Here is an 18,768-nt window from a genome sequence, read left to right on the forward strand (position 1 = left end):
TATTTCAGTAAGGCAGTGAAATTGTCTGATTAATTTACTGTTTAATTTTCTGATTAATATACTTTATTTTACCCAATAAAGGCTTACTACAATGTGTGCGTGAAGGATATCTTAATAGTTGTAATTTCAATACATCACCTCTAAGTGTCGCTAACTGACGAAAACACATTAGAAACATGCGTACGCCTGAGGTGAAGGTGTCGTGGGTGTACGCACTTCCTCGCGTTCAAATCACATTTCGTACATCTGACCGTTTGCGTGAAACATGGCATACGCAATGTTTTTGTGCGTACGCACCGTTCGTACATGAGGCCCCAGAACCTCATGGGTCATTGCGAATGTTAAAACGCAGGTTACTGTTACTATAAGCGGTTTTGTAAAGTGAGACCACAATCGTCCTGCTTCATAACAACCCCAGACAGATAATGATAAATAATATTTTATTGTGACCAGTGAAAGTTCCCTACACTGTGAGAAGTAGGCACTTCACTGATGTGTTGTAAAGAACATAAACTTGACACAGGTATTTTGAAATGACTTCACTGACATATAACTGCTTTCATCCAAAAGTACGCTCCAATGTTCCAATGCATTGACTGTATTTTTATATTCATGAGAACCCTGTGAATTTTGTAAAAACAAAATGTAAAAAATAAAATAAAATAAATGCTGATGTTTCCTATATTGAGAAATTTCTTGGCGACTTGGTGATTAATTTCGCTAGGTAATGTTAGTAACCTATAGCAAATGTTGCTGAATTTGGATACACGTGTTTGATTTGGTAAGTTTCGTTACCTTTTGGTTAAATTGGCGTTTCCACCGCTCTGCTTAGTCCCACCCAACCCCTGTGTGTCTCGAACACCACAGCTCCCCCTAGTGCTGTAATATCTCAACGTTACCGATCCAGATCACCAAAATATTACACTCACCTGTGTCATCTAACTCCACCAACACCCACATCTTTATTACTCCACGCCCTCTGTTTCCATCGTGCGAAGTATTGCCTATATGATGCGTACTGAGCAGTTGTATTCCCTTGGGCTTTATGGCATGAGTTGGGGCTGCTCCCCCCTCCCACGCGGCTCTGGGCCAATCCGGCTCCATCAGACAGCTGGAGCTGTCTCTGAGCTCCATGCCTGTCCCAGACAGCTACCCACTCAGAACCAGCCTTTTCTGTGCCATTTCTCTTTTTATAGCATCTTCACAAATGAAGGTATTTCCACAAAAAAGCAGTCTTTGACAAGAAAATAATTTAGGTCATATTAAAACAATCTTACAGGGTACACAGAAAAATTACAGTATACATGTTTACAGAACATTACTTAAAACAAGTAATTTAATCACAGGTTAAAAACAGGGGGATGGAGAGCTCTTCCAGGGCACTGAGAATATTCACCCTCATGATCTTAGGTTGAGCCTTCACATGCTTACATGCAGTATGGAGAGGGCCTACATGTGCTTCACACACCAGACCAATGTCTTTGTCCTGAGATTTCCAGCACCATCAGGTCCAGATCTCAGTGGGAACTATGGCTTCTTTAGTGCCCACAGAGGGCATGAGGTTCTCCTCATTCAGGAAGTCCAGAGGGAACTGGACAAGGAATCCCCTGATCTTCTTGAGGAGCTCCTGGGCTTTGGCAGGGTCCTCCTTAGCCAGACATGCTTTGGTCTGGAAGTTCAGCAACTCCTGCATGTTCCTTACCAGACTGGTGGGCAGGCAATTAAACACCTGCAACAGCACAAAAAGAAATGAATATGCTCAACATTCAACGGGCAAATACAAATACACATTATTGAGAGAGATTGAGAGTGTGTGTTTATGTATATGAGTGTGTGTGTAGCTGCGGTGTAGGTGTGGAGCTGCCAGACACTGGTAGATGGGTCAAGTCTTCATGAGCAGTAGGAAGATGAAGATCAGCCCTCTACTCCATACATCCTGTAGTGCTGGCATTAAACACAGTCCGTCTGCTGACTGACACCTACACTTATCGTCCCAGCAATTTGAGTAATTTATGTGATGCATGCCAGTGGCAGATAGATAACGTCTTCACTCCATGCTCCTTGCAGAGAAGGTGAAATGATCTGGGAAGGTAGAGAGAGAGCCACACGCACCTTTTCATAGATGGTGGCATTGCGGCCTGCTGTCGTCATCCAAACCTCTTTATAGAAACGGTCACTAATAGGATCAATCACATCTATTGTGGGATCTGTGAAGGCACCCAGGACTGTTCTAGAATCAGAAGACACCATAGGTTTTAGAGGACCAGTAGCTCACTGAACCATTCAACTGTGCTACAGAAAACCTCAGCTCTCAGATAAGCACAATGGCTCAATGCTGTAGTGTAGAAAATCAGTGATTTCCTTTAGTGTGTAACCACATTTGTGTAGAAGATGCAACTTTTTAGGGGGATAGAATGGGGTATTTAGACTGGAATGCCTAGCTAATTATTCATAAAGGCACTTTGTCTTTTGTGGACATAATAAAGGTTAAGGGTTGTGTTGCAGATGCTCCTATGGGGGACATACTTAAAACACTCCAGCCGTAGCTGCAGGCCAAATCTTCCCGCCTGGTACTCTTGACCGTCCATAACAGATGGCACTGTCTCAGTGTCCTCCACAATCACGGCCACCTCGCTGTCTCTCTTCCCCAGCATACTGCGATCGTTGATATTTGCTGAACCTGGGAGGAGAGGAGAGGGAAGAGAAGGAGAGGAGAAAAGAGAGGAGGGGAGGGGAGGAGAGGGAAGAGAAGGAGAGGAGAAAAGAGAGGAGGGGAGGGGAGGAGAGGTTAGTGGAGGAGAGGAGAAAAGAGAGGAGGGGAGGAGAGGAGAGGTTAGGGGAGGAGAGGAGAAAAGAGAGGAGGGGAGGAGAGGAGAAAAGAGAGGAGTGGAGGAGAGGAGAGGTTAGGGGAGGAGAGGAGAAAAGAGAGGAGGGGAGGGGAGGAGAGGTTAGGGGAGGAGAGGAGTTGAAAGAGTCGTCTGTGTGTATGTGTTTCCACATGCATCATTGAGATTCTGCAGGTTTCACAATGCAAACACTTTGTCTGGTACCCCAGCTATGAGTGTCTGAGAAACAGGGAAGAGGTAGACAAGGGGGCTTTTGATAGATCAGTCACCACAAGCAAAACCTACTGTTGTTGGGTCAGAAAATTTCGGGGTGGCTAACATAAGTTGTGGGGGGGGGTGGGGGTGGCGAACGAAAGTCGTAGAGCAGGGGGTGGCGTGTAACAATTGTTGAGGGGGCCATGTAGCGATTGTTGTCAAATAAATGGGTCTTGTTATTTACATTGAGGGGGCGGGACACCTCGCCTGAGGGGGCGACGCCCCCTTTCGCCCCCCCGTGGCGCCGACCCTGCTCCTGTCTCTCCTAGTTTTAGCATGGTGAAACCCCTCCCTCTGTTCCACATGGAAATATATTCAACAATACAGGAGAGAAGATTCATATTGACCAAGACCTCTCACCAGTAGTCCATGGTGCTTGAATTTGATGCTGATCTTCTTTGTAATAAACTTATATACAACAATGCGGTGACAGCGGAGACTTCATCATCGCACTACAGAAGACACCTCAAAGGCATTCATCCAAAAATTAATCCTTTTTAAACTTTTTAATCCTTTGGTCCTCAAAGGAATTATGTCAAATTATGTCAATGGTACCTAGCACAACTGCAGAGCAATGTGCACTTTTCTTGTGTATGCTGTAAATGTAGACCTCATTCCCTGCACAACCTGTGCCACTGTTTATGCTAAATCTGCATGGAACCAAGAGCAAACTGACTTGTTGCAATGCTCCCCTTTGCCACCAGAGGGTGTGTTAGTCATCTTTCACTGAACTGATTATTCATGGATGGACAAAAAAAAAATCAACCAATGCATAACAGTGTCAGAGTCAATCATATTTCAATCATATTTCAATCATATTTCTTTGACTGGATGCTAAATGTGGATGCTAAGCTATTGTCATGCTGTTACGCAGACTCTCACCAATGATGACAGTGTTGTCATCAGCGATGAGCATCTTGCTGTGGACGTAGATGAGCTCTGTGACCAGCCGCCCCTCCAGCTCAGCGTGGGTCCTCAGGCCTCCGAATGAGATGTAGTTCATCCACTGCTCTTCCACTGGAGTGAGAGCGAGATCAACAGAGAAAGAAATGAAACACAAACAAAGCAGAGTAGGCCTAAGTGGTGAAAAGAGAGAACTACAATTCTTCACCTGATCTGAGAGAATTTTATTAACTTAGAAGATCCATCTAATCCATCCCCATTAAAATGCTACTAAAAATTATCCTACATAAAATTAATTTAATGGAGATCAGATCAGTGAATCTTCCCTGAATCACTAACTTCAAACATTCCTTACCCAGCAAGCCAAGGCAAACACTCTTCTATAACCTTTAATGAGGCCCTCAGTGAAGTCAGAGCAACAGTAGCAGGTTTGCTCAGAGCGGGAGGACACCGGGTGCCTGGATCACCCTTCATGCCTCCTTGCTGGCTAATGTTTGATGCCCTCCACTGCTAACCATGTGGCCCAGCCACCCACACTGACCTCTGGCCCGCTGACACCAAACGGCTTACTCTTCCCACCAGTGTTGACCACAATTTCTTTCTGAAGAATTTCACAGCTAAATAACAAGTGTACATAGAAAAAGAGAGATAAATTCTTACTTTCTTTCTTTAGTTGAGAGATTATGGAGTAGTCTCCTCTGTTCATGGTCCTGGAGATCAGACACATAGCAGAGCTCAGAGTGACAAATTACACTGAGATTTGATACTTCTTCATATAGATAAGACGTAAGTTAATGCAAGGTGTAAATGCACACAGCATGCATTATGATAGCAATGAGTTTGATTTAAAAAGCTTGCCCATGGTACACAGACCAAACTGGTAACTTAAAACAAATAGCATGTAAATTAGAGCGTAAATGGCGATCTACTAAATTGGAAGTATTCCACTGTGCCTGGAAGGATAGCATTATTGACTACAAACGGGCACTCACTAAAGCACGCTCAGCATACTTAGCCTCACTGATAGAGAAAAATAAACCCTAGATTTCATTTTAATACTATTTCTAAACATACAAAAAAATCAAGCAGGCACTGAACCTCAGATTCCAGGAAACCTCACTAGTAATGTCTTTGGATTTCTATAATAATAAAATATAGAATATTAGACTAAATGTAAATCCTTTTATAAGTAATCCAACTGTCTGTTTGGTTGATATTGAACAAAAGTTTGCATTAGAAGAAATGCTTGAAGTTTTCCATCCATCCCACAACCAGAATTGGAGACATTCATCATAAATGTCATGGAGCAGCTCTGGACCCTTCGTTTTGGTTGTGTGTATATGTCGTCTGCGTCTGGTTTTGTCCGTATATGTATTTCCGTGGGTGTGGATTGTAACTGAGCGTGTTCATCGGTCTCACCTGTGGCTCGTCTTGTGATCACTTGGGGCTTATGTAGTTTGTCTTTTTAATGTGCTTTCACGCAATGTCCCGTGCTCATCTTTGTTTGAAGCTTTATGCTCCGTGCATCGTTTTGTGTTCTGTGTTGAAGTGCGCCAACATTCTATGTTAAATAAAAGTGTGTGTTTGGACACGACGTACTCGCCTCGTCCTGCCTGCCTTCCCAACGTTACAATTAAATTCTACTACTTGTACATTAGACTCAATTCCCTCAAAATTACCAGGTTTTACCAGTTGTGACTGAACCTCTTCTAACAGTAGTTAACTCATGCCCAAATCCTGTAAACTAGCAGTCATTAAACCCCTGAAACCAAATCTTGATCCGACTGTGCTATCTAATTATAGACCCATTTCAAACACATCATTTATATCTAAGATCATAGAAAAAGCTGTTGTCCAGCAATTATGCCTATATCTGCATAGGCATCACATATTTGAAAAGTTCCAATCTGGAAAAGTTCCAACCACAGTACTGAAACAGCATTAGTTAATGTAACAAATGATCTCCTTCTTGCCTTTATTAGTGCTTCTCGATGTCGATGTTGACAATATATCACAAGAAACTTCTAGAAAACTGGCTTGGAATCTCTGGTACAGCCCTATCATGGTTTAATTCTTACTTAACTAATCACTATCAGTTTGTAGAGCTCAATAATATTCCCTCCAAATGCACAAAAGTGAAATATGAGTCCAGCAAGGCTCCATCTTCAGTCCTCTATTATTTACATTATACATGCTACCATTGGGCATAGTTATAAACAAACATGGTAGTATTCAGTTTTGGAAAAATTGAGGCCTGTGTAAGAGACGGGTGTCGCTAAACTTCCTCCACTTTAATGGTGACAAAATGGAGGTTCTCCTTCTTGGCCTAAAGGCCACAAGAAAGAAAATACCAGATCTAATGCTAAATGTCGTTGACTACCCCATTACTCCTGGCACAGTAGCCAAAAATCTCAGTGTCATACTGAACTCTGGACTATCATTTGATAAATAAATAGATAATACTACTAGGATAGCTTTTCTACATCTCCGCAACATCTCCGATGATACTTGTTGTTGGAGCCAACAAGCGATGACGTCTTTAAAAGCACTTTGAGCAACTTCAACAGCAAAATTAGACATTTCGAAGTCTGAGTACACACTGGTTGTACAAGAAAATCATCTCTGGCAGCCATGAAACTGCCTTGTTATCAGTTTAATACAACTGCGAGTTCAGTGAAACTTTGACGGTCTGTGTCCGTGTGTCTTTGCATGTGTGAATACATTCGTCTGTGTGTGTGTGTCTGCTTTCTAGCAGCTCTAATCTGAAGTGTAGGGAAGTGTAGTTTATCACGTCTGAGGAATGTACAGGAATTAAAGTTATTGACTTAGAAAACAGTAGACCACTGTATGTAACGCGCCACAATCTCCATGGCAACGACATCACCTTTTTTTGTTTTAGCTGCCTATTTCTTACTCTTGTTACAAAAAAGACTAACCAGAAACATTAGAAGTTCTCAGAGCTGCTTTGGCTGCACATGATTGGCATCTCTAAGAAACTGAGAGAAAATGAAAGAGGAAAAGAGAGGTGGGTGTTATTTATGGTGGACTAGAACTCAGTCAGACTGCAGGTGTATGAGCGGATCCCAGTGGCTCTGCTACAATCTTAGTGGCTGCACACGATTCCACACACTGTGCTTAGAGTCAGTCAGGCTCTTTTTGTGAGATCTTGCCACAAGCAGCCCACAAGCGGATGCCTCCAAGAAGAAGCACAAACACAAATAGACACACACTCATAAACACACACTCAGGCTCACACTCACACACATGTGTACGTACATGAAAGATGTCCTCCAATGAGAACTCACAACCACACCCACACACACAATCACTTCATTTGAAACATAAGTAATCAGGCCAAGGCAAACATCGCTGTGGCATCATACTTGTTCCACCAGATCGATGGTCTGCAGGCACAGGTGTGTGCATGGTTGCCTTCCCACCTGTAGTTGAAATGCATGACAGCTTGCAGGGCGCTTCCTCCACCGGTGGAGATGTCTCCCTCAAACCCTGGCAGCAGAGGAATCACCACATACACCCGGAACTTCTTCTTCTCTCTGGAGTCACACAAACACAGAGGTTCTTGTCATTCCCTTTGTCTTCCCAGGTTATTTTTGTCTATTTTGTGGAATTGTTTTGAGACATACTGCATCATTTAGCTTACCTGTGATAAAATCACTTACTGTTCACTTGGTAGTCACTACTTATATCACGTTTAAGCTAAATACTATTGAAATGTAGCTAGCTAGATATTTAGATCTAGCTTAAAACCCCTGATTTAAAATCCCATTTAACACAACTTAGTTTCTATCTAAATAACTACATAGCTAGTGGACTTAATTAATAAAGCTAGATAAAAACCTACAGAGTCCCTGCGTAAAGTCATTTATCCAGAAACATGTCCATGGTGTTGTGGACCACTTCCGTTGTCTTATGACTGAATGCACATAATGTTTCTGAATTTGCAGCACATTTCAGAAATGAAGCATACGCGTTGTCATTTTGATGAATTTGCTTTGTGTATTAGCAGCACATTTTTCTTTTGCAGTGAAATGGGGCCGCCATACAGGGGAGTGTGCATAGAGTGACTATGGAGTGTGCATAGAGTGACTGTGGAGTGTGCATAGAGTGACTGTGGAGTGTGCATAGAGTGACTGTGGAGTGTGCATAGAGTGACTGTGGAGTGTGCATAGAGTGACTGTGGAGTGGGCATAGAGTGATTGTAAAAGCTCTTACTTGTGAGCTCTGATGATCCTCTCAACGATCGCATCTCCAATCTTATTGCAAACCTGCTTGTTGTCAGCACAACTAATGAAAAACTGGTTCTGTAATAAAAAAAGTAAGAATCGTGTAGCAGTTTCTTGCATTGTTTCTTGTGTCTGCATGGCAGCTAAGAGCGGCACTGGTCTTGAGTGGCAGCTGTTACCTCAATGTAGATGAAGTGTTTGCTCTTGGCGATGACCTGAATGTAGGCGTTATGGATGGATTCCTCGTGGTCCTTTATACCTGCTGACCAATCTGCTGCTGAGCGCAACACCTGTACCAATACACAAGGGCCAGGATTACAACCACCATGAGCTCTGCTCAACTCCTCTATGCATTCAGAAAAGTGAATAAATCAACGACTAACAAACACACTTGTATATGTGTGTACAAGTGTGCATACGTGTACGTGTGTGTTTGTGTGTGTGTGTGTGTGTGTGTGTGTGTGTGGTCTTACCTGTACTTTGGTCATGACACAGTCTGGCACTTGGTAAGTCAGCTCATTGGCTGTGCTGTGAGATTTGGGCAGTAAAAATGGGTAGGAGAGAGATCTGTACTTTGGCTTCTTGATCTGAGGGAGGGGGAGTTAGAAAACAAAATAAGATGAGGAAATTTTTTGATAACTTGCAGATGCAGGAGTTTAGAATAAATAGGGCACATGCCTTAGATAAGCCTGGCACATATTAAGGAGGCAGATGCAGATATGAATTCTTATGAAACTCAGCAAACAACATGACCCTGCACATTGGACTATCCTTACATTTAACACTATGATTAATCATAGAGTAAACACATACAAATGTACCCTAAATGTTCTGTGACAAATAAAGCAGTTTATGGTATGTTTGTGTGTATGCATGTGATATTTGTGTGTGTTATTATATTATTATACTGCACAGAAGGTTAAAGAAGTTATTTTGGCTGGCCTGCCCTGTTGTTAAGTCGCTGACCTTATTAAAGTTCCAGCGCTGAATAAAGTGTCTGGCCACATCTCTGGCTGCCCTCCCATGAACCACAGAGGCGATGTCATGCCAGGGCATTCTGGGAGTTGTATACCTGTCAATGAAGTCTGTATGACAAACACCATGAGATCAATCAGCTGAACTGTTCAAACACTGAAAGTGCCATTACTGGAGATTTATCCTTCGTATAAGTGGGTCTACTACTAATGCTCATAAAAACTTTGTTAAATGTATGTCACAGATTATTATTTTTAGCAAAATTAACCAAATTTGTGAATCAAAGTAAAATAACAAAATTAAATAACCATTACTGCAAACGGTGCCTTAGCATTAGGCTAATGAAATCACATTAAATGGAAGCTATTAGATTTTGTTGTTGTTGCATTTGTTGTTTTTTCAGAAGGAGTAGCTCACCATCGAACGGTTTCTCCAGCTGAACCCAGTCTTTGTAGACGAAGTTGCAGTAGTCTTTGCCATGCCAGAAACGAGTGTTACCCATCAGGTCAGCCTCACCTGTCTGCAGACTACGTGTAGAGCCAAATCCTGTGGGCCCACCACACACCAGACCATGAGACCACTGTCACACACCAGACCATGAGACCACTGTCACACACCAGACCATGAGACCAGTGTTACACACCAGCAGGTTGCTTTTTAATTTTGTTTGTTGGGCTCTTGTTATCAAGTAATCATTCCTTCCTTAGCCTGTCAAACACCCTCGAAACAGATCTTTGTATGGAGTTTGAACATCTCTTCAGAGATGCAAAAAAAGCTGTTTCCAAGTAACAAACTTCATTCTCGGTTTTAGCACCACACCAGAGTGAAGCTAGTAATGAGCACAGGGACCCTGAGTATGTAAAACAACGATGGTGTGTGTCCAGTGGTGGGATGGTGTGTGTCCAGTGGTGGGATGGTGTGTGTTCAGTGGTGGGATGGTGTGTGTCCAGTGGTGGGATGGTGTGTGTCCAGTGGTGGGATGGTGTGTGTCCAGTGGTGGGATGGTGTGTGTCCAGTGGTGGGATGGTGTGTGTCCAGTGGTGGGATGGTGTGTGTCCAGTGGTGGCATGGTGTGTGTCCAGTGGTGGCATGGTGTGTATCCAGTGGTGGGATGGTGTGTGTCCAGTGGTGGGATGGTGTGTGTCCAGTGGTGGGATGGTGTGTGTCCAGTGGTGGGATGGTGTGTGTCCAGTGGTGGGATGGTGTGTGTCCAGTGGTGGGATGGTGTGTGTTCAGTGGTGGGATGGTGTGTGTCCAGTGGTGGGATGGTGTGTGTCCAGTGGTGGGATGGTGTGTGTCCAGTGGTGGGATGGTGTGTGTCCAGTGGTGGGATGGTGTGTGTCCAGTGGTGGCATGGTGTGTGTCCAGTGGTGGCATGGTGTGTATCCAGTGGTGGGATGGTGTGGGCACGTCCTGGCTGGTGAGGTGAGGCCAGGCGAGGATGCCACTTACTCTGGGAGTTGCTGGCCCTGCTGGTGCTGTCTGTGTGGTGCAGCATGTGTTTGTGCAGGGTGAAGCCGGATCTGCGCACAAGTCCCACGCCCTTCAGCCTCAGCACCTCCGCCACGTGGACGGCAGCAGCGCCCGAACCGTTCCTGGAGGAGGCCGCTTTAGCAGGCAAGGCCTGGAGACAAGACAGAAGACTCACTATAAATGAAAGCATGATCTCAATTAACTAGCACTGTTTGTTATCATTGTTGTTTTCCTTCATTTTAAACTTAAGTTCTTACAATGTAGGCCCTTCCAATACCCAGGACACACACAGCGTTGGAGCAGGAGCACGGCTCCCTTCGGTCCATCATAACCACTGTGCTGCCTGAGAGCCAATCCCAGGGCCCAAAAGGCTTCCTTGCATGTGTTCATGGTTACTTGCTTAACTTTCCTGAGGATGTTCTTCTCATTTATGGGGCAGTCATGGTCTGGTGGTAGGGAACTGGTCTTGTGACCGGAGGGTTGTGGTTTCGATTCCCAGACCTGAGGCCATGACTGAGGTGCCCTTGAGCAAGGCACCTAACCCCAACTGCTCCCCGGGCGCCGGGCTAGGGCTGCCCACCGCTCTGGGCACGTGTGATCCACAGCCCCCTAGTAATCACTAGTGTGTGTGTGTGTGTGTGTGTGTGTGTCAGAGGTGGGTAGGAACGCGTTACATTTACTCCGTTACATTTACTCAAGTAGATTTTTGGACAAAAATGTACTTGTAGGAGTAGTTTTAATATGAAAGACTTCTACTTTTACTTGAGTAAATATGTGGTGAGAAAAACGCGACTTTTACTCCGTTACAATCGGATTTGCGCCGCGCGCTACCGTTACTTTCATTTTGTAAATAATTCCTCTTTTCAGTGAGAAGACTGACCAACCTCTTGTCACCCGAGTATGAGTGACCAATCAAATGAAGCCGGTCAATCATGTGATCACATATGCAAACTTTCTCCACCGTAGTAAGAAAGTGACAGAAAAACCTCCCGAGCAACCCTGACCTCACATACAGCCAATGTTTACATAAAAAACGTGTAAAAAGGACAGCTATATAATGCGCTGCAGGGTTGCCAAGTTTTCAAGATCTCTTTTAGTGAGATTTAAACCGGGGTGGGGGTTTGGGTGGTGAACGTAAATTGTTGGGGGGGGGTGTAAAATGGACATAAATTAAGTATTATATCGCGATCGATTGATCGTCAGTGGTTGGCGCCAGAGCAAACTAGTAACTCATTGAATCATAGATATGGATCAGAGGTAACTAGATTTTTTCGGCGTGAGAAATCGGATGTGTGGCGTGTAAGCGTGTGAAGACGGTCAAATGCGTGTGTCTCACGCTCAATGCGTGAGAGTTTGCAACCTTGGCGCTGCCAATTGTGTCTGCAAACGTGTGGACATTTCAGCCTACAAGAACTCAACATCAAATATGAGGAAACACGATGCGATAAGTTTGATGTATGTATAATTTTGTGTAATGCTATATCTCTGAGGCATAACGTTTGTATGATGTAATTATTAAATGTAATGCAGTGCAATACTAAAAACCAGTGTATAGAGTGTATACACTAGCAATATATGATGATTAAGTCTGCTACAAATTGATTCAGTTGGTGTCAAGTTGTAGCTACACGTATTGGCTGACAGTCTCATCAGTTAGTGCCTTTGTGGAACACATTAAAGTTACACAGGCCTAATAATTAGGAACAAACAAAAATACATATTATTTATAGTAAATAATTTATATATATAATATTTATTTATAATAAATTATTTTTATAATTAAAAGTCATTGTTTCCCGTAATTCAATTTCCCATGATGTAATTTACTGACACGAGACAGTACTCATGCATTTACTCACTACTTGAGTAGCTGTTAATCAAAGTACTTTTTAACTTTTCCTCAAGTAATTTTTTGGGATGCATACTTTTACTTTTACTTGAGTAACATTTGGTTCAAGTAACTGTACTTTAACTTGAGTAAAATTGTTGAATACTCTACCCACCTCTGATGTGTGTGTGTTCTAACTGCACAGTTGGGTAATTTTGATTGCGGTGAAAAATCCCAATTCACAAAATACAGCACATTTATGGTATTTTGTTCACTTTCTCATTTTCAAGTAAACATCACAGGTATGTGATGGTCTATCTAGCCTGGATGAGAACTGGCCCTATCACAAATACTCACAAGCGTCACCAAGTCATCAGCAGCTGATGAAAAACTGCAGCAAGCAACTATTATATTGACTGTGTTTGTGTTGATACACAGAGACTGTAGGAACTGTGCTCAGTGTTTGTGTTGGTAACACAGAGACTGTAGGAACTGTGCTGAGTGTTTGTGTTGGTAACACATAGACTATAGGAACTGTGCTGAGTGTTTGTGTTGGTAACACAGAGACTATAGGAACTGTGCTGAGTGTTTGTGTTGGTAACACAGAGACTATAGGAACTGTGCTGAGTGTTTGTGTTGGTAACAGGCCCGTTGACAGTCTTGCTAGGGCCCGGGACAAGAAAGTCTAATGTGCCCCCCCCCCCCCCCCCGGCGCACGTCATTTGAATTTCGTCATTTGACAATATAGCCACACATCAAAGCTGTTTCTGACAGCTGACTGGTTATATACTTGACGCGTCGCGAGCAGTGCGAGGGTTCGCGCGAAAATGACGTAATCGCAGTGGCACTGACCGTGTGCGAGGGCCTCGCGCGCTGTCCATGCGAGGTCGTGCACCTCTTGACTTTTGTAACTTCGCGCGCGACGCGCTTCAGCGCAATGAACAAAGTCATGTTTGCAGGGTTCATACACCTTTATAATGTGGAATTAAAGCACTTGTACTTCACTTTAAAGGTCAATTTCAATATTTTCCAACACGTTAAACTTAATTGAGTTAAATATTTATACATTTACTCGAAATAATTCGCTTTTTATCACATTATTTAATGGTTGTTTATTTTCAAAACGCCCAATCTTAACGTCTTCACGAGAACTGTTCAGTCAGACAGCTATTTGTTGTGAAACAAAGTAGTTACTTTCAAGCATTTTCAAGTACTTTAGCCTAAATTCCAGCACTTTTCAAACCTGGAACACAATGCAACTTTAAAATTCGTCAGGTAAATGTTTTCCTTTCTTTTCTGCGCTCCAGATTTCTGTATTTACTTTAACTATCCACCACTGTATTTCCCGCTGTTGTGCGGGTACCAGCCAGTTACGGTCGGTGCTGGATCAAACCATTTTCCAGTGGGATGCGGGGGTGTATGCACTTAATGGAAAATATGCAAATAGGTTAAAAAACATATATTTTAGCCATTGAATTTATTTTGAGTACAGAATTTTATATTAATGAAAGATTTCAAGATTATTTAAAAATTATAGACTTTAAATAAAAAATAAATTGCTGGGCTCTTTGATGGGCCCCCCTGGCCCTGGGGCCCGGGACAACAGACCCGGTTGTCCCCCCCTGTCGACGGGGCTGCTTGGTAACACAGAGACTGTAGGAACTGTGCTGAGTGTTTGTGTTGGTAACACAGAGACTGTAGGAACTGTGCTGAGTGTTTGTGTTGGTAACACAGAGACTGTAGGAACTGTGCTGAGTGTTTGTGTTGGTAACACAGAGACTGTAGGAACTGTGCTGAGTGTTTGTGTTAGTAACACAGACTGTAGGAACTGTGCTGAGTGTTTGTGTTGGTAACACAGAGACTGTAGGAACTGTGCTGAGTGTTTGTGTTGGTAACACAAAGACTGTAGGAACTGTGCTGAGTGTTTGTGTTAGTAACACAGACTGTAGGAACTGTGCTGAGTGTTTGTGTTGGTAACACAGAGACTGTAGGAACTGTGCTGAGTGTTTGTGTTGTTAACACAGAGATTGCACTCGCTGACCCTTTGTCTTGTCCTCTCATACCAATCAGCAGCGGCTCTATACACACTGGTGGGAGATTGGAGAGAAGCACAAGGATGTGGAGGACTCAGCAGGCACACAGCAGTGAAGAGATGGAGCTGTGGGAACCTGGACCTGCTTTAGCCAAATGCCTCCACCCTCCACATCCATGTTAGCCGCTCCTTATTTCCAAATGTCTGGTACCACCAAGCCACATCCTTCTAGATGCCTTGTGTTCTGACCTGTTATCAATACATTCATTATAAGGCCATTCAACACCCTCTCTAGTGTCAGCCATGCTGTCACTAATCAAGCCAGGCAGGCCTTCACAGTTGACAGAGAGAACGTATGTCTTTGTGCATCCAAATGTAAATGTAACTCGTAAATAAGCAGTGGTACTGTTTATGCCTTCTAGGACTATTCCATTCTTATGTGTTTTTCATGCATGAAATGTCAATGGTGATCCATGCATTTACATTTACATTTATGGCATTTAGCAGACGCTCTTATCCAGAGCGACTTACAAAAGTGCTACGTAGTTGCTTGGAATCTCCAAGGTAGTATAGATAGTCCTGAACACAAGGTACTCTAAGCTGGAAAAACCACTAGACGAAAGTCATATGATACCTAACAATTATGCCAAGTCATTATTATACCTGAATATACACAACACCTGAGGAAAAAGACAGTAAGCAATTCCTATAACCCAATTATGCACAATACCTAAGAAAAAGACAGTAAGCAATACCTATAACAAACACCTGAGGAAAGAGACGATAAAGCACAATAGACGAAAGTATAATTATGTAAAGTGCACTTGAAAGAGGTGGGTCTTCAGTCGGCGTCTGAAGACAGCAAGTGACTCCGATGTTCGGACACACAAGGGAAGTTCATTCCACCACCTTGGAGCCAGGACAGAGAAAAGTCTGGATGCTTGTCTCCCATGTGTCCTGAATGATGGAGGGTCAAGACGAGTCATACTTGAGGCACGAAGGGCTCTAGGTATGCTTCTGGGTTTTACCATGGCCATCAAGTAAGGAGAAGCTGGACCATTCTTTGCTTTGTAGGCCAGCACCAGGGTTTTATATTTGATGCAGGCAGCTACCGGAAGGCAGTGGAGGGAGCACAGCAAGGGAGTGACATGGCTGAACTTGGGAAGGTTGAAGACCAGCCGAGCTGCAGTGTTCTGGATCAGTTGCAGGGGTTTGATGGCATGCATAGGAAGACTAGCCAGGAGGGAGTTGCAGTAGTCCAGTCTTGAGATGACAAGGGACTGGACAAGGACCTGAGTGGCCTCCCTAGAGAGAAATGGCCGAATCTTCCGAATGTTGTGAAGGGCGAATCTGCATGATCGTGTTGTGTTAGCAACGTGGGCCGTGAAGGAGAGTTGATTGTCGACACCAATGCTACACTCTTCCATGGATGGAGTGATCACGGTGTTCTCGAATGAGATAGAAAGATCATGATGAGGACTGGCTCTTCCAGGGATGTACAGCATCTCCGTCTTGCTTGGGTTAAGCTTTAGGTGGTGAGCTGCCATCCAAGAGGCAATGTCTTTTAGACATGCAGAGATTCGAGCTGAAACCTGTGTGTCAGAAGGTGGGAAGGAAAAGAAGAGCTGGGTGTCATCCGCATAACAGTGATAAGAGAAGCCATGTGCAGAAATTGTCTCACCCAGTGAGTGGGTATAAAGGGAAAAAAGAAGTGGACACAGCACTGAGCCTTGTGGAACACCGGTGGAGAGTTTGCATGGCGTGGATGTTGATCCTCCCCATTCACAAGACTGGGACCTACACTGTCCACTATTGATCATGGTACAAATCCATTCCAGCACAGTGACATGGAGGGGTCTGTTCTTAAAGGACACCACATTGGGTTCTGTAGTATTCCAGATTCAAATAAACACCATCACTTTTCCAGGGCAAGCAGCAGGTGGAGAGTGCTTGATGTTCAACACACAAAAGTCCCAGACCTGGAGATCTTCCATCTCTGATGCAGGTGGTCCTCATATACCAGGCCCTTCATATGGACCCTGATTCCCAAAAGCACTTATTCATTTTCTCAGCAATGATTGTTGTTCAGATCCTTACATTTCATTTTGGGTTTGAACCATTTTGTCTATGAGTGTAGATGCAAGTAATTTGAAGCATCTTTCTTTCAAAATGTTGCTGTTATTGGCGACCTTTATAAAAAAAAAACATTGGTGGTCCAAACGCTCTATCCATCTATGAGTCATGTTTAGAATTTCCTGCTGACATAAAACATGTCCACCCCAGTCCAGCGTTCCTCCTGAGATTATTCCCGCTGGTCATAAATCTCGAGAGATTCTCTGTGTTTTTATCTACCCCCATTCAGAGGGGATAATTGTATCATTTATGCCCCGTCCAGGCACAGATTATGTTTGTGGGTTGGGTTGAGACAGTTTTTAAAAAGTGAGTCTCTCACTGAATAGTCAAGGCTATTTATTTAGCATATGCCTGTCACATATAGCTCCTCCCTCCTCCCCTGTCTTGTGTCGTTTGTCCTAGCCCCGCCTTATTTCTTAATTTCCTTGGTTTTCCCTCTGTCTGTCACTCATTTGCCTCGTCCTCCGACGTCTCTTCGACTGCCGTGTTGCTCCTGAGCTTCCCCCAGGCCTCTGCGTCGCTCCCCAGCATCTCTCCACATCAGAAGTGTACCCATCTTCTTCCAGCAGGATAACGTGCCATGTCATAAAGCATGAATCATCTCAAACTGGTTTTTTGAACATAACAATGAGTTCACTGTACTCAAATGGCCTCCACAGTCACGAGATCTCAATCCAATAGAGCACATTTGGGATGTGGTGGAACGGAAGATTCACATCATGGATGTGCAGCTGACAAATCTGCAGCAACTGCGTGATGCAATCATGTTAATATGGACCAGACTGTCTGAGGAATGTTTCCAGTACCTTGTTGAATCTATGACACGAAGGATTAAGGCAGTATTGAAGGCAAAAGGGGGTCCAACCTGGTACTAGCAAGGTGCACCTAATAAAGTCACCGGTGAGTGTATCCCTACAGTAATATTAGTCATATTAAAAAGCAATAACAAACATTGGCCTTGGTAGTTTAAGACTAGGCACTAAAGCAGGGGTCACCAACGTGGTCACCATGTCGCCCACGAGGACGTTATGAGTCGCCCGTGGTCTTGTTTTAAAAATAGCTCACTAAAGCGCTGCATCGTTTATGTTTTTGCTGCTATCAGCGATTGTCCGCGGTTGCTAGCGGTCTTTCCGCTTAGCAGTAGCACTCGCACATGAACCCCCCCAATAATTTTCATTCGCCCCCCCCCGCTCAACAACTTTAGGCTCGGTTTATGCTTATCAATCTGGTAGCCATCCACAATAATTGGTATCCAAGAAGTAGCTCCCAGTTTCAAAAAGGTTGGTGACCCCTGCACTAAAGCATAGCATTAAAGTATAGTAAGAGCTTGAGCTCTTAGTTCATAAAACTAGGTTTTAGAGCAGTTTGGTCAGTATAAAGCACAGAGAAGTGATATGATTTTCTAAAGCTGTTTGCTACCTCAATCCTGTGGCTCTCTGAGATGCTCATGTCAGAAGCAACATGTTCCTGAGTGGTGGAGCGAGTCACACTCCCAACATCCGTCAGCCGGTGCTCCCAGTCGTCCCAGCGCCCATACGCCAGGTCAATCCCTCCTACGAAGGCCACTGATTGGTCAATTACCACAGTCTTCTCGTGGTGAGCCCAGAGGTAGACGGAGGAGGAGACGTGGTCAGGATGCCTCATTACCTTCAGAAACAAAATGGAGTAATTGTTGCAGATGCAGATGCTGTGCAGATGTACAAGCATATGTACTCACGTGCCTACAGACACGCACACACACTCCCTCAAATACACACGTGCCTACAAACACACACACACACACACACACACACACACACACACACACACACTCCCTCAAACACACATGTGCCTACAAACACGCACACACACTCCCTCACACAAATGTGCCTACACACACACACACACACACTCCCTCAAACACATGTGCCTACAGACATGCACACACACTCCCTCACACACATGTCCCTACAGACCAGGGGTGGAAAGTAACTAATTACATTTACTCATGTTTTTATGAGTAATTTGCAATTTTCTGAGTAGCTTTTGAAATATGTAATTTTTACTTTTACTTGAGTACATTTTGACCTAAGTAGTTTT

General features: G+C 43.8%; 1 protein-coding gene across 6 annotated transcripts in view; it reads right to left on the bottom strand.

Annotated features, from left to right (window-relative positions):
* Positions 1-1,247: 1,247 nt before the first annotated feature.
* pld1a (phospholipase D1a) overlaps positions 1,248-18,768 on the bottom strand; it is a 49,669-nt gene continuing 32,148 nt past the window's right edge. For all 6 annotated transcript variants that reach the window (XM_076977074.1, XM_076977073.1, XM_076977071.1 and 3 more), the window contains 13 exons: positions 18,109-18,336; positions 10,676-10,847; positions 9,641-9,769; positions 9,215-9,333; positions 8,722-8,835; positions 8,428-8,538; positions 8,238-8,326; positions 7,445-7,558; positions 4,665-4,714; positions 3,984-4,118; positions 2,527-2,680; positions 2,113-2,230; positions 1,248-1,729 (listed from right to left, as the gene is read on the bottom strand). In XM_076977074.1, coding sequence (XP_076833189.1) covers positions 1,505-1,729; positions 2,113-2,230; positions 2,527-2,680; positions 3,984-4,118; positions 4,665-4,714; positions 7,445-7,558; positions 8,238-8,326; positions 8,428-8,538; positions 8,722-8,835; positions 9,215-9,333; positions 9,641-9,769; positions 10,676-10,847; positions 18,109-18,336 — 1,758 coding nt within the window. In that variant the 3' untranslated portion in view covers positions 1,248-1,504. The remainder of the gene's footprint in view (positions 1,730-2,112; positions 2,231-2,526; positions 2,681-3,983; positions 4,119-4,664; positions 4,715-7,444; positions 7,559-8,237; positions 8,327-8,427; positions 8,539-8,721; positions 8,836-9,214; positions 9,334-9,640; positions 9,770-10,675; positions 10,848-18,108; positions 18,337-18,768) is intronic.

This window comes from Brachyhypopomus gauderio, chromosome 16 (genome assembly GCF_052324685.1).
Source record: "Brachyhypopomus gauderio isolate BG-103 chromosome 16, BGAUD_0.2, whole genome shotgun sequence".
NCBI classification, from domain to species: Eukaryota; Metazoa; Chordata; class Actinopteri; order Gymnotiformes; family Hypopomidae; genus Brachyhypopomus; species Brachyhypopomus gauderio.